We start from the raw sequence: 14,358 nt of genomic DNA, 5'->3' as shown, positions 1-14,358 counted from the left end.
TAGGGCCTACCCACTCCTTTTGGGGTCAGCTGAAATATAGCCTCCTTTGCTATGATCACTGTTCTAGTCCCTGGCCGACCCTGATGTGACTGAGGCTCCCTCTGTTTTCCATAGGTCCCAGCTGTACATGTTTTCACTTATTGGCTGCAGCACCAAAATCAAATGCCCACAGCTTGCCTACAACATGGGTTTCTACCTACACACCCAGAGTCCAGCTTGCACATAGCTCCAGTGGGCATCTATAACATGGGTTTCTACCTACATACCCTGTGTCCAGCTTGCACATAGCTCCAGTGGACACTCATTCAATCCCACACCAAGCAACTACTAGCCCAACCTAGTAAAGACCCAATGCCTTACCCCACTAGGCAGTTAGAATTAATTGGGATTGATGAACGAATCTCTCTTACACCCTGGAAGTTTCCAGTCACTCTTTGCTTGGAAGACACAGGCCAGCCATGTTGTTATGACAACTCTGCATTTGGCAATATACAAAGTACTTGTCTGTTAGAGTAATTGCTAATCATATGTACATATTTAGATTAACTTTAAAAAATATGTGCAGTCATCCTGCCATATTTCAAGCAGGTTTTTGTTGTTGTTTTGGTTTTTTTAATATATATTTTATTTAATATTTTAATTTTATGTGCATGAATTTATCGCCTGCATGTATGTGAGTGCACCCATGTTGTGCATTTCCACAAAGGTCAGAAGAGGCATCGGATTCCCCTGGAACTGGAGTTAAGGACGGTTGATAGTCACCATGTGGGTGCTGGGACTTGAACCCGGGTCCTCTGCAAAAGCAGTCAGTGCTCTTAACTGTTGAGCCATCTCTCCAGCCCCAACATTTCAAATGTTTTAATAGCCACTGTGATCCATGGTTTCTGCATTGGACAGTGAGAAATGAATGTGTTCATCATCATAGCAAGTTCATTGCTGGCCTAAGAGCTCCAAGAACCACTCTACCCACTAGCAAGACCGCAGAGCTGGAGAAAACGGTAGTGGAACTCAGTTGTCTCAGCCTTTCTCATGACAGTAGCAACCTCTCAGTGATCCATAAGTCCTGAAGTGCAGTATTAGATGTGTTTTTATAATTGTTATATAAGCCAGCTGTGGCAGTTTACACTGTAATCACAGCACATGGGAGGCTGAGGCAGGAGCATCATAAATTCCAGCCAACCTGAGCAACTTAGTAAGACCCTGTTTCAAAAAAATGCTCTGAGGGAGCTGGAAAGATGGCTCAGCTGTTAAGAGTACCAGCTGTTCTTGCAGAGGACCTGGGTTCAAGTCCCAGCACCCACATGGCAGCTAACTGTCATCTGTAATTCCAGTTCCAGGGGTTCCTGTGTCCTCTTCTGACCTTCTTGGACATTGTACAACACGGGTGCACCTACCTTCATGCAGACAATACACTCATACACATAAAATACAAACAATTTTTTAAAAATGTTTTTAAAAGCTGAGCTGTAGTTCTGTGTTAAGATGCTTGCCACATATGTGAATTTGTGGTACCTTTGATTCCCAGTATCTTTTACAAAAAATGTTACTATATATCTAGACAAGAGACAGATATGCTATAAAGCTACTTTCATCCACTGATAATTGAAAAATAAGTTTCATTGTGTTTATAAACTTGCCTTATTTCTTACAAGCTTTTGTGCAATCTTGGAGGATTATAATGCATAAAGGTTGTACATGCTTGGATTTCTCCTGGCTTTGCAAGAGAATTTTAAGTCAGTTAATGGTGTTTTACAAATGGATCTAGGGAGGTCTTTCATCTCCAGTCATACCGAAAGCTTTACCTCTGCAGTGGTTTAAATATTTATAGAATACATATTTATCTTATACATCCACTTGTCCTATCATCCCAGTACAATTCTGGTCACCACAAATTCAGAACCAATTCAGTATGTGCCCGGTAGACTCTACGAAGGCTTTGTTTGTTACGGACATAATTATAAAGCTCTCTCAATGAAACATACCGGAGTGTTTAACCTCAGAAATTTGATTTCCTGTTTCTGCAGTCAAGCTAACTTGATAAAGCACTTATTTTTCTTGACCTTTTGGCATAATAATTTTTATGACTGGTACTACAAATAAACGTGAACTCTAGAACATTTATTTTGAGCAAAAAAAATTAGATAATGCCTGTGTTAGCAAGGACTGATGGGAGCAGAGTAGAGAGCCAGTTTCTGTCTTTATTGTAGCGTGATAAAGTGTCAGGCTATACACAGCAGGGCCCAGGTGGTCATCATATAGAAACAAAGTTCAGACCCTCCTGGAGACTCAGTGGTATTGCCATCTGCTCAGGGAAGCAAGGGGTACTTTAGTTTAAGGAAAGGCACAGTTAATTTAAAAGCAGTCAGAATGACTATCATCAAGAAATCAAACAACAACAAATTCTGGCTAGAAGGAGCCTTGCTACGCTGCTGGTGCGAATGGGAGTGATTTCTGTGGAAATCAGAATAGAGGTTCCTCCAAAGACTGAATGTAGCTGGATTGGGTGGCACACACCTTTCATCTCAGAACTTGGAGGCAGGTGGATTTCTGTGAGTTTAAGGTCAGCCTGGTCCGCATAGGGAATTCCAGGTCTGCCGGGGCTACATAGTAAGATCCTGTGTCAAAAATTGTTAAACATACCACATGCTCCAGCTGTATCACTGTTAACGAAATCTAAGCCAGCATACCAGAAAGATGCCGACTTGGTTGTCCTGCTTTGCTGTAATAAAACACTGACCAAAACCAACTTGGAGAGGAAAGGGTTGTTTTCTCTCATAACTCCCAGGCCACAGTCCATCACAGCAGGAACCAGGAGGCAGGAACTGAAGCAGAGACCATGGAGGAGCGCTGCTTGCTTCTCTTGGCTTGCTCAGCTACTTCTCTTATACAGCCCAGCCCCATTGCTCAGTGACGGCACTGCCACAGTGGGCGGGGCACTCCTCCATCAATTAGCAATCAAGAAATGCCCCACAGATAGATCCATAAGCCACTCCAATGCAGGAAATTTCTCAGTTGAAGGTCCCTCTTCCCAGGTGACTCTAGTTCATGTCAAGTTGAGAAAAACTAACCAGCACAAGCACCATGTTCATCCTAACACTAGCTACAGTGACTAAGCTCTAGAATCAGCCCAGGGGTTCATAAGTGGCTAGATAGACAAAGGAGGCACGACATATGTGCCAATGGAGTATTGGTCAGCCATAAAATGAATGAAATGGCGTTTATAAGGAAATTGATAAAACTGGAGATTATCATGTTACGTGAAATAATCTACTTAGAAAAATCACATTTTCTCTCATACACAAAAATCTAGATTAAAAATAAAGACATAAAAGTAAATAGGGGCCTATTAAAAGGGACCAGTGTGAGTGAAGGTAAAAATGAAAATTACTAGGGGGTAGATATAATCAAACCATACACTGTACATGTATGAAAATGGCATGATGAAACTCATTATTTGATATATGTCATCATGAAACTCGTTATTTGATATTTGATATATGGAAACTCGTTATTTGATATATATGTACTAAGAAAAAAGCCGATAGTTGCTGGAAAGATAGCTCAGCAGATAAACCCTGAAGACCTAAGTTCTCTCCCTGGAACCCACACAGTGGAAGGAGAGAAACGACTCCAGCAAATTGGCCTCTGGCCTCCCCACAGGCACCATAGCACATGAACCAACACACACACACACACACACATATACATACACCACAAAATAAATTAATGGAGGAGGTGCATGACCATGTGGAAACAGTGTCCTACTATCTCCTGGGAACCTGCTCATATGATTCTATGGCAATGGTGTCAGCATGCACAAGTCCCATGCAAACTCGGGCAGAAAAAAACCCAGCATAGAACTAGGGAAATGGACAGCAGACCCCAATCTTAGCTGAAGAAATACTGGCAGCTAATTGCTATGTGAAGAAGGGCTGATCTTCCTAAAACAAGAGACTCTAGATAGGCTGACTAGACTTCATTGGCTGGACTTGCACTGGGGATCGTCTGGGGATATTGACGACACAGTGGGCCTTAACATGGATGACCAAGTATATGGGCTCCAGTGGGGGCACAATGGGAGAGTGCCTGTGGGGATGGGGGTACAAAGGTGATTAAGATTGTTTGAGATATTCTGTATGAAATACACAAAAAATTCAATAAAAACAAAAATAAAATAATAAAAGGATATAAACAAAAAGCCTATAGAACATAAGCAAGAAAAGTTGTCTCTTAATGATCAAATCCAAATCTCTGTTTCAGCAGCTTTTAGTCCTGAGTCCTGGTGTGAGTCTGTTTCTTGGGTGTACCTGGTAGTATGTATCCACGCCCCAGAAGAATGTGTGCAAGAAGCTGGGTGCTTCACCTGCTTCCTCTTCCTTCCCTTTCCCACCCCACAGGAAGTGGTTTCCGACGAACGGCACCAGGGCGGTCAGCTCCTGGAAGAGCCGAAGCTGCTGCACTTCAAGGGGAACACCTTCAGTCTGCAGATCTCCGTCCTGGACATCCCTCCGTTTCTCTGGAGAATCAAACCGTTCACTGCATGCCAGGTACCGGCTGAAGGGGCATCTCACAGGAACAGCTTTGTTGTGATCAGCAAGCATGTCCAGAACCCCAGGTGTGGGGAGGCTCTGTGTTCCTGCTTCTGCTCCTTCAAAATATGGATTACATCTCCAAACTGTCATAGAGATGTAACAGTTTGGGCTGCACATAGGGAGTGAAACATACTGTCATAAATTCACAGGTTTCTAGCGAGTGGGAAAAACGATTCTTACGTGTCAGGTAATGTGACATTCCTCCCTCCTGTTGGAGTTGTTGCTCAGCATAGGTTCAAGATGACAATTTAACAGCTTGAGAGTGAGGTTTGTGTGTGTTTATTAAAATCAACCATCATGAGACATTGTTTTAATCACACTCAGCGGTGAGTACGTGGAATGTCTCAGGGTGACAATTTTGAGCGATAGCTGTGGCTGGCTGGGAACAGAGATACTCTCCTTCATATGTGAAGTATGTGCTGCCAAATGTGTTGAACAAGAGAAGAAGCCCCAAGTCTGAAGGAGAGGTGCAAAGAAGCCTCCTTGCAGCCGTTCCATGAGTACATAAAGAGATTTACGTATTAGTGTCTATAGGTCTCAATGAAGGGTTCTTTGTTTGTTTTTTATCATCTCAGAATGAGTCAAAGCTATCTCTTAATAAAATGATCTCTTAGCAGCATGGGATCCTGCCACTGAAGACTGAGAATTCCCCTCAGTTACTATCATCATCCACAGTGTCATCTGAGCTTCAAGTGACAGGATGTTTCCGTTACCCTGAGCTAACTTCTAGTTAGACCCACGTTGATCTTAATCGCAGGGCATTTTTAAGCCTGGAACCACCCAAGAGTCTGTGGGGCTATTTAGCCTTTCTATTTCTGCGGTATTCATTAAACATACACATAGACACACCACATACACACACACACAGAGGCACACTTTACACTGGCATACAGTTTCCCAAAATGGAAACCAGCCAGATTACAAAGAGGAAACATACTATTTGATGATATTTAGAAGTTCGACCACCTGTAAAATGCAGAAATTTAAAACCGAGCAAGGCTACATATTCCCATTTACATTTCAGAATTCTTGCTACCTTGGAAACGATCCTTCCTTGTACATCTGTGCTGTATTCAAAGTAACATGGACATCTCTCAGGGACCCAATCTTTGGGGAGGGCGTTAATCAGATTTCCTCATAGAGATTGCTCATGATGTTTAAGGCCTAGGTATCTTCGCTTTCCAGTGAGCAGTATTCAAAGTTTCGGATCCAAATTGAACTTCAGATAATTAACCTTAAAACAGGTTCTGATAATCATCCAAATTCCTGTATATTAATCATTATAAGTTATAAGGGCCTTATCGCCCTAGTTCTAATGCAAATCCCTCAGTCCAAAACAACTACTAAGTTTAATATTTGAAGATTAAAAAAAAAAAAGGAAAGAGCCATTCCTTCAGAATAGGTCTGAAGCAGTAATTCCATCACCAGGAACTCCACAGGAATGACCTGAGCAGAAGAGGCCCAGGGAGCAAGTGCCTGTAGACCTCCCAGGATGCAACAGGACCTGCCAGAGCCAAAGGGCCTTGTATTGAAAGGAATCCAACACGCTTGACTGCTGTCACAGGTTGGATTCCGTGCAGATTGCGAACATGTATAAATATTTGCCTTCTGTAACTGAACATAATGTGAGTCTCGGAAGGCTGAGAAACGATCTCATTCTCTGCACTGGGAGGCGCTGCCGAGTTTTCATGTGCACTTCATTTTTCTCACCCCAAATGGCTTTCTGTTCTGTTCCTCCTTTCCTTCCAGCACCCTACCCACCGATGTCCTTGCCCGTGCTGTGCTGAGTCCCTTAGCTTCTGTGAGTGCACACAGTGCTGGGATTAATGGTCATCCTGTGTTCGCCCAGGCATTCTGTCTAAGCCCTTGGGGATGAGTTTGAGTCCAGCCTTCTTGAACCTTAGTAGGACATTCTGTACACTTACCAACTTGGAATGGTTAGCAAAGAATGGGTGTTCATTAGCGCTTAGTGGTCAGGGACTAACGGCCTCTCCCTGGTTGTCGCAGAAATGCTCTGTAGACAGACAGAAGATCACACTATTCCTCACATCGCGGGGTCTCTCCTCCAATCACTAAGCCTTCCTGTAATCTTCCAGCTCAGTGTATGGGAAAACTCGGGTACCATCACCATCCTCCTTGCCTTTCTCTAACTTCAAATCGACTGCCTAGGAATAGATTTATTGCAACTGACATGCCCTGGGAAATGTGAAATTTCCAAGGAAATACAGGGCCTAGGAGGGGCATGTAGAATATTTGCTAGTCGGACACAAAGAAACTGCATGGCAAATTATTTTGGAATAGTGTGAGTTGAGTCCATGTCCTGGACTATGTGATGAGCACCTATGTTCAGGAGGACCACACTGATTGCAGACCTTGTTGATTTAGCTTCCGGAAGACTTCATTGCATATAAAGTCACACAGCTTCCTGTATGAGAGGAAGGAGGGTCATGGGAGTCCCCGAGATGTGAGTGTAGAAATACCTGCTGACCTTGGTTCCAGGGAAACTGAGGCCATAATGCAGTACCCTCAAATAACTCGCCATTGCACATTTTCTTCCCAAACTCCAAGACTCTGCTAGAATTAGAAATTTATTACTGCTCACCATCCCTCCCCTTGACACAGCAGGTAGGTTGGTCAGTGCATCCCTCCGCTCTCAGCAGGTCACTGGGACCCACGCTGCTTGTGGTTTGTTTCCCTTTACTTGCTGATTGTGTTGGGGGACCTGTGAGAAGTGATATGCAAGTGATTATTTATTAATTTAAAAAATCAGTAAAAGAGAAAGTCAGGTTGCCACAGCCCTGGGGTAAAAGCATGCTGTGACTCTTAGAGAGCTACATCTGCTCCTGCTAAGATATGATTTACATTCTCTCCATCTGCTTGGAACCTAATCATAGTGGGAATCAGAATGAAAACACACCTGCAGTTCTTTCAGCACCTAACTTCTCTGCACCTCGTTGTTGGTGTTTACCCTGCACAGTCCCACTCAGCCCAGTGAGGGCCGGTGCTAATTTGTTTTTGTTTTATTTTTTGAAGGTCATTTTTTCTTTCTTTTCTTTTTCACTCTTTTTTTGGATAAATGAAAGCAAAGACAATTGCTCTGAAAACACAGTAACCACAGTGCTTCCAATTCTATTGTTTTTAAACGTTGGTTGAGCACTGTTGGCAGTGCTCATTCAAGTCAGCAGTGAATGCTACTCTTTTGATGTGGTCTTAAAATCAAATTTAAGTGTTGTGGTCTTAAAATTCAGGTTTAAGTGTTTTGATTGCGTGCAGCCCCATGGAAAGACAGAAGAGGGGACTTGTTTATGCTGGTTCTCCTACCTTCCTACAAGGAAGGATTATCTCTACAGAGGGCCTTACTCTCCTACCAGTCCAGAGTTTTCAGGAGACATTACAGGAAATCTAGCAAGTGATGTCAGAGGAGACACTTTCAGACAAGTGGTCAGTACCAGTCTTTAAGAAAAGGTAAGTTTACCAAAGATTCCAGTCTAAAACTTACATTACATTGTAATGACTAAAATTTAAGTCATTTCAGAAAACAAAGCCTCCTTATGTAAATACCACCTGTTAACCTCAGAGTCCCTGTTTAAGGTTACTTCCTTATCTGAAGGGGGCAGTGCAAAGCAACGGCAAAAATCAACTGGTTTGGAGAAGAAAGTTCATTAGTTTTGCTAAGAATGAGATTAAGAATGAGATTGCAGAGTTCCCTGCATGGGGCAGAGGCCACAGTGGCAGGAAGCCAGGCAGGAGGCTGCGTTCAAAATGGCGGGCATTGGGGGCTGCTGTGGTCCACCCAAGCAAAGAAGTCATGGGATGAGGGCCAAGCCTTTAGGTAATCTGGTCACATCAGTGTCTCCCATGATTTGAGGTGAGAGACCATAATGCTGTCCACTGAAGAATGTCAATCAAGTGATTTCTATGTGCCTCCCCTCAGACACCCCATGCCCTCCTAAGCTTGTCTAGTAGACACTGGAGGCAGTCCGCTGCAGTGAGGCGTGATGGGGTTAGGAAAATTGCAGAGTGACCAGGTGACAGAGTTGCCGGGGAAGTAAAGGCCAAATATTTTTGGAGTGCTTCAAGAGTATGGATCCAGGGATTGATGATAAGACAAAGGCCTGAAATTTCACTATTAGAGTCCCGCACAGGGCTTGGTCATGTGCGAGCAGATGGGATTTTGAATTCACTGGCCAAGCAGAACCTACGAGCGTGTATTATGGTATAGGTGAAAAGTCACCTTTGAGAATTTTGGGTTGGCTTTCTATGTGGGTTTCTGGGAAGCCCCACCAAAATCAGGGGTACGCTCTTCTACAGCATGAACTGCCAGGGAAAGGGAAGAGAGAATGGGTCAGATTTCCTGCATTGACAGTGGGGCCGTTACAAGAATCTGTGCTGACTTCCCAGCACATTCGGAATGGCCAAAAGCTTCTCTGTTGGTCTCTAGTCTGGACCTCCACAGCATATTCCCTGTGGGAATCCTTAGTGGCACCTTTCAACGTTGCCCAGTTCACATCAGCTTCTAAGGGAACTTCTTAAAAGCCACTGGAGTTTCAACAGATAATTGTCTTTCCTCAATAAAATAGAAAGCATTAAAGATATTTCAACCGGGGAGACCAAATCGAAGGATTTGTTTGTTTATGAAACCTTTGAAGAGCTCATGAAGTCAAGATCAGAAAAAGCTGCTAGTGATAAGGGGAGACCAGTGAGGTCAGGAATTTCAGGAAACTGCAACATCCCTGGAACAGAGGATGGTTAGGGGGACCATCCAGAAGGCCCTCAAACCTCACCTCTGCTGCCCGGGCAGCCTGTGGTCCTCCTACTGATGCTAGAGGAGCCTGGATAGCTTCCACATCTCTGGTCCCTTTGAAGCCAGTGGGACTGCCTCTCGGTCACAGAATGGAAATGTAAATTCCCTAGTAGAAAATGAAATGCTGTAAGTTACTGTCACACTGAGGCCGCCTCTGAGTCCTCAACTGGACATCTTGAGATGACAATTCATTGCTCTTTCTTTGGCTCAGAATTAATAACAAGCACAACTAAACAAAACCACACCAGTTTTTACATTCTCCGCTAAGATGGATGGTGACTGTGAGTGTTTGCTTTTGTTCTCTCATCGACTCTAAAGCTGCCTCCCTTCTCTTTAAGCATGCAATAATATAAGATCCGTCTACCTTGACAGTTTCCCCAGAGTATCGCAAATCAAAATCTGTACGACTTCTTAGGGAGAAAATAGGAAACAAATAAGTGGAAGATTAGCGCTTAGGACTAGTAGGTCACCCATACCTGCTCAAAGGGGTGATTCTAATGGTGGCACTTGGTCCTCTAGCACATGGCAGACCCACCACCAGCCACACTTTGGTCCTCCACTTCAGACTTCCTACATCCTTTGCCACCTTTCAGCTTCGTATTACGGAAAATTATGTTTTCAGTAATAAGGAGACAATGACGTTGTAAACAGAAAAAGGTGACGATGAGGATTGCTGGAGAGTGGGCAAATGTGGGCGTTGCCAAGGCCCCAATCACACTGACTAGGAAGGAGATACTTTTTAAAGCATTAAAAAAAAAATGTAAAAACAAAGTCTAAAGTCCTGCCCAAGTTAAGTCCCTTTGGGTTATTATTAGGAAAAAGAGCAATTCACTTCCTCATTTAGTAAAAATTACATTTGCAACTCAGGTATATTCAGGTAGCTTGAGAGTGGGAAACCAGATCCTAATTTGTTATTATTTCTCATTTTTCTAGATCAGTGTCTGGCTGTTAGCATGTGCTTTATATGTAACTGTGCATAGATGGATTGGACAGCTACATCACTCTGGGTGTCCAAGCATATTTGTGTCTCCTGCTGGGATATGTGTGTCCGTGTGCAGTTGCATTGATGTTTACTCTGGAAACACTGCCCTGTCTGTCCCTACATAATGCTGCTTGTGGTTTCGGCAATAAGTTCTGGTCAGTCAATTCCTCATGCAATTCTTATTTAAATAAGAAGATTTCATCCTCCCCTGGCTTATATAGGAGGATGGACTGAAGGAACCTTCTAAGGAAAATAATTTTTAGTGGAAGAAAAAGGATTAAATCTTAATGATATTCTCTCTAATTGTGTATGTCACCGAGTGAAATCTGAGCTCTTGCAGTGTGGCTTCGAAATTCAAATGTTATCAATTGGAATTGACATTAATTACTTCTGTGCTGCTTGGCATATGCTGAAACATGATTTCTACAACGATCCACCCAAGTCACTAGGGCAATTAGCTCTGCTGCGGTCGTCGTCATCATCATCATCATTAATGCCATTAAAGTCTCTCCTGTTCTCCTTCCTCTCAGGCAGGCGCTGCGCTTCACGCCCTCTCCCTTCCTCCCTGTTCCCTGCAGGAAGTCCCCTTCTCCCGCGTGTGGAGCAGTAACCGGCAGCCCTTGCACTGTGCCTTCTCCCTGGAGCGCTACACGCCCACCACCACGCAGCTGTCCTGCAAAATCTGCATCCGGCAGCTGAAAGGCCATGAACAGATCCTCCAGGTGCAGACATCTATCCTGGAGGTGAGTCCTGGGCTAAAGCTCCTTTCGTTCCCTTCCTAAGGGACAATGCCACCTGTGTCACAGCTGTGCTGTTCTGGGTCCGAAGAACTTCAAAATGTGGACTCATCACCTTTTCTAGGACGAGGAAACACAGACTTTTTCAGACTCAGTACCAAAATGAGCTTCCCACTAGGCAGAGAAGCTCAACCTATCAGGCAGCCAAGGCTACAGGACACTTGTACACAAAACCACAGTTTCCTAGTCCGCAGCAGGCTTGGGACTTGCTGTCCAGTGTTGAAGGTGGATCCACATTGCTGTGTGTGACCACTGGTTTGTTTTTGAGCTGGTTCTGACCAGTGTTTGAGAAGACAGTCGCCTTTTGTTTTCATCTTTGGAGCTTGGGATCCCTGTTGTCTTGATTCTATCTGGTGTTCTCCAGGCTTGGAGTTCTCATAGGCACATTTCATTAAACCTAGAGCCCTCGGTATAGTACTGTCAGCTCCCATGTCGGGGTGGAGAGGGAGGAGAGATGAAGGGGATGGTATGCAGAGCTTGGCAGAGATGGACGGTTAATAGATACAGCTTGTGTGTGTGGTTTCTGCAGTCAGACATTCAATCCACCACCTTCTGAAAAGAGTTGAAGGAAAAACTGCATCTGAACAGGTCAGACTTTTCCTGTCATTATTCCTTACAATACAGCAGAACAGCTAGTAACTGTACATTATACCAGAAAGTGTGTGTAGGTCACATGTAAACACTGTGCCATTTTTTAAGAGACTTGAGCATGGCAGATAGGGATGCCTGCCAGGATCCTGGAACCAATCCATTGAGGATACCTAGAGCAAGAGCTGACAGTTAAAGATGGGCATGATGATAATCTCACTCTATGAATTAAAGAAGTGGAAAAGAGATAAAGAACCTCATCTGGGGAGTATCACAATGGAAGGATAGAGTTAGAAAGCCTGGAGTTAATTAGTCAAAGGAGAATTCACTGGGTACATTTGCAAAAAGATGCCTGGTCTCTACAGATCTCTAATTTGCAATGACTTCCTACCTTTGACTTGAGCACGTAGTCTAGACAACAGCAGTACCTTCTAAATAGTTCAGTGGCCCAGAGACGGCGTAGCTGGGGGTGGGATACTTGTAATGTAGCAAGTCTAGGTTCATTCCAGGCCGGTGCAGAAATCATACATAATTTACCTATACAATAACTGTGTATGCATATATACTTATCAGTATGTAAATATTAGCCACATATTTATTAATTTATGTTTGACAGGAGATTTAGCATATTTGTAGACATACAACTCAATTTCAAGTTTTCTTCCTTGGAGTGTGTGTCACTGAACCACTTCACCACGTCTCTGATTTTCCTTTCACCTCATTGTCTATGCAACGAGTATTGCTAATTCCCCAAACACTTTTTCTGAGGAGTGGATAGCTTTCCCAAGGATTGTGTCTTACAATTGATGCTGTCTTAACTGACATGTTTGTGTGCTATTTGAATTCATTATTGCCAATTAGCATTTAGTGCTGAAGAATTTTTGATAGAGAAGGTAGATCCAGAAATCCAGGGCAGGATATTTTTAGAGCCTCTTTCTTGAACGGTCCTGCCATATCTAATATAATACATTTCAAAATAAAATAAAAGTTATAGGACACTTTTTTTAGAGTATAACCTTTTTTATTAAAGTTCATCCTAAAGTGCTTTGTTCTGGCTTTTTCAAATTGATAAAATTTGTTCTTCCATAATTTCATATATGTTTATAGTGCGCTCTGGTTGTCCTCACCTCTGCCAACTCCTCTACACCGCCAACAAGGCCTTTTCCCACATCCTTGTCTTGTAGCTTTGTTATGTGACCCATTGGTTTTAAACAGAGCCAGCCATCTGTGTGACCCCAAGTTTGAAACTATCCATTGCAGCCTAGTGGGCTCATCAGCTAGTACACAATAGAAACCTCGACTGCCCCTTACCCAGAATCCATCACTAGCCAGTGGTTGAGCAGACAGAGGTAGGGCCCCTCCTCTTAGCATTTTGAGCAGCCACCAGTCCCTGCATTCAAAGAGAAGCTTCTCTGATTAAGGCTGAGAGCAGCATTTATCTATGGGGAGAAACATAAATGTGTAGAATGCAATCAGTTGCCATGACAATCTGGCTAAGAAACTAATAGTTTCTCCACTAAGGCCTATGACCTCCCTAGCCATGGGCTTTTTAAATGAAAATCAGAAGGGAAATTCAAAAGAGATCTGATTTTTCCAAAGCACCTATGAAAACGCAGAATCAGGAGGCCTCTGGCCCAAATTGCCTTACATGTCTGTGAACAGGTCAACAAATGGATTCTAGGTTTGAAGATGTTTTTATAAGACGCTTTGATATTGGGGATCAGCTTCTGCTATTTCCTAATTTGCTTTCTGTTGCTGTGATAAATACCATGATCAAAACAGCTTGGGGAAGAAAGGGCTTATTTCATCTTTTAACTCCAAGGTCACAATCTATCACTGAGAGTGATCCCGGCAGGAGTTCAAAGCAGGAACCTGGAGGCAGGAACTGAAGCGGAGACAGGAGGAACACCGCTTACTGGCTTGCTTCTCCTGGCTTGCTCAACTACTTTTCCTATGCAGCCCAGGCCGCCTACGCAGGATGGCACAGCCCACAGTAGCTGGACACTCCTACATCAATTAGAAATCAAGGCGATGCCCCTACAGACAAGCCCACAGGCCAATCCGATGGGATCAGTTCTTCAATTGATTTTTCCCTCTTCCAAGGCGACTCAAGTTTGTGGCAAGTTAACAAAGACTAACCAGCACATACAGGAAACGTATATAATGACAGTGTGACGGGGTTGAAACATACTGATGCTTTGTTCTTGCTTATCTAAATTCTTGGGGTTCATCAAAGGAAAATTAGCTAAGAAGCCCAATCCTATGACTTTGAGATATCCTAAGGATGAAATCACAGTATCTGTGAATACTGGAACACATGTATCCAAATAACATTCAGAAATCTTTGTTGAGTTACAGTCATTGGTTTGCAAGATCCTGCTTTTAGAAGCTTTACCCTGTCCAGGATCTCTTTATTCATTGCTTCAGGTGTCACTGCAGGAATTTGACCAAATACATCTTCAGGGGCCAGGGCATCTTAGGCAGTCTAATTTATTAGTGTTTTATTTTTTATTTATTTGTTTTTATTTTCTGTGTATGAATGTTTTGCCTGCACGTATTTGCCTGCAGTGTGCACGTGTTGTGCAATGCCTGTGG

General features: G+C 43.3%; 1 protein-coding gene across 1 annotated transcript in view; it reads left to right on the top strand.

Annotated features, from left to right (window-relative positions):
• Unc5d (unc-5 netrin receptor D) overlaps positions 1–14,358 on the top strand; it is a 128,111-nt gene that overhangs the window by 86,815 nt on the left and 26,938 nt on the right. The window contains exons 12-13 of the mRNA XM_017794847.1: positions 4,398–4,547; positions 10,957–11,121. Coding sequence (XP_017650336.1) covers positions 4,398–4,547; positions 10,957–11,121 — 315 coding nt within the window. The remainder of the gene's footprint in view (positions 1–4,397; positions 4,548–10,956; positions 11,122–14,358) is intronic.

Source organism: Nannospalax galili, unplaced genomic scaffold (assembly GCF_000622305.1).
Source record: "Nannospalax galili isolate Female #2095 unplaced genomic scaffold, S.galili_v1.0 scaffold927, whole genome shotgun sequence".
Taxonomy (NCBI): domain Eukaryota; kingdom Metazoa; phylum Chordata; class Mammalia; order Rodentia; family Spalacidae; genus Nannospalax; species Nannospalax galili.
Note: the sequence above shows the minus strand (reverse complement) of the source record. Positions and strands in the feature narration are given on the sequence as shown.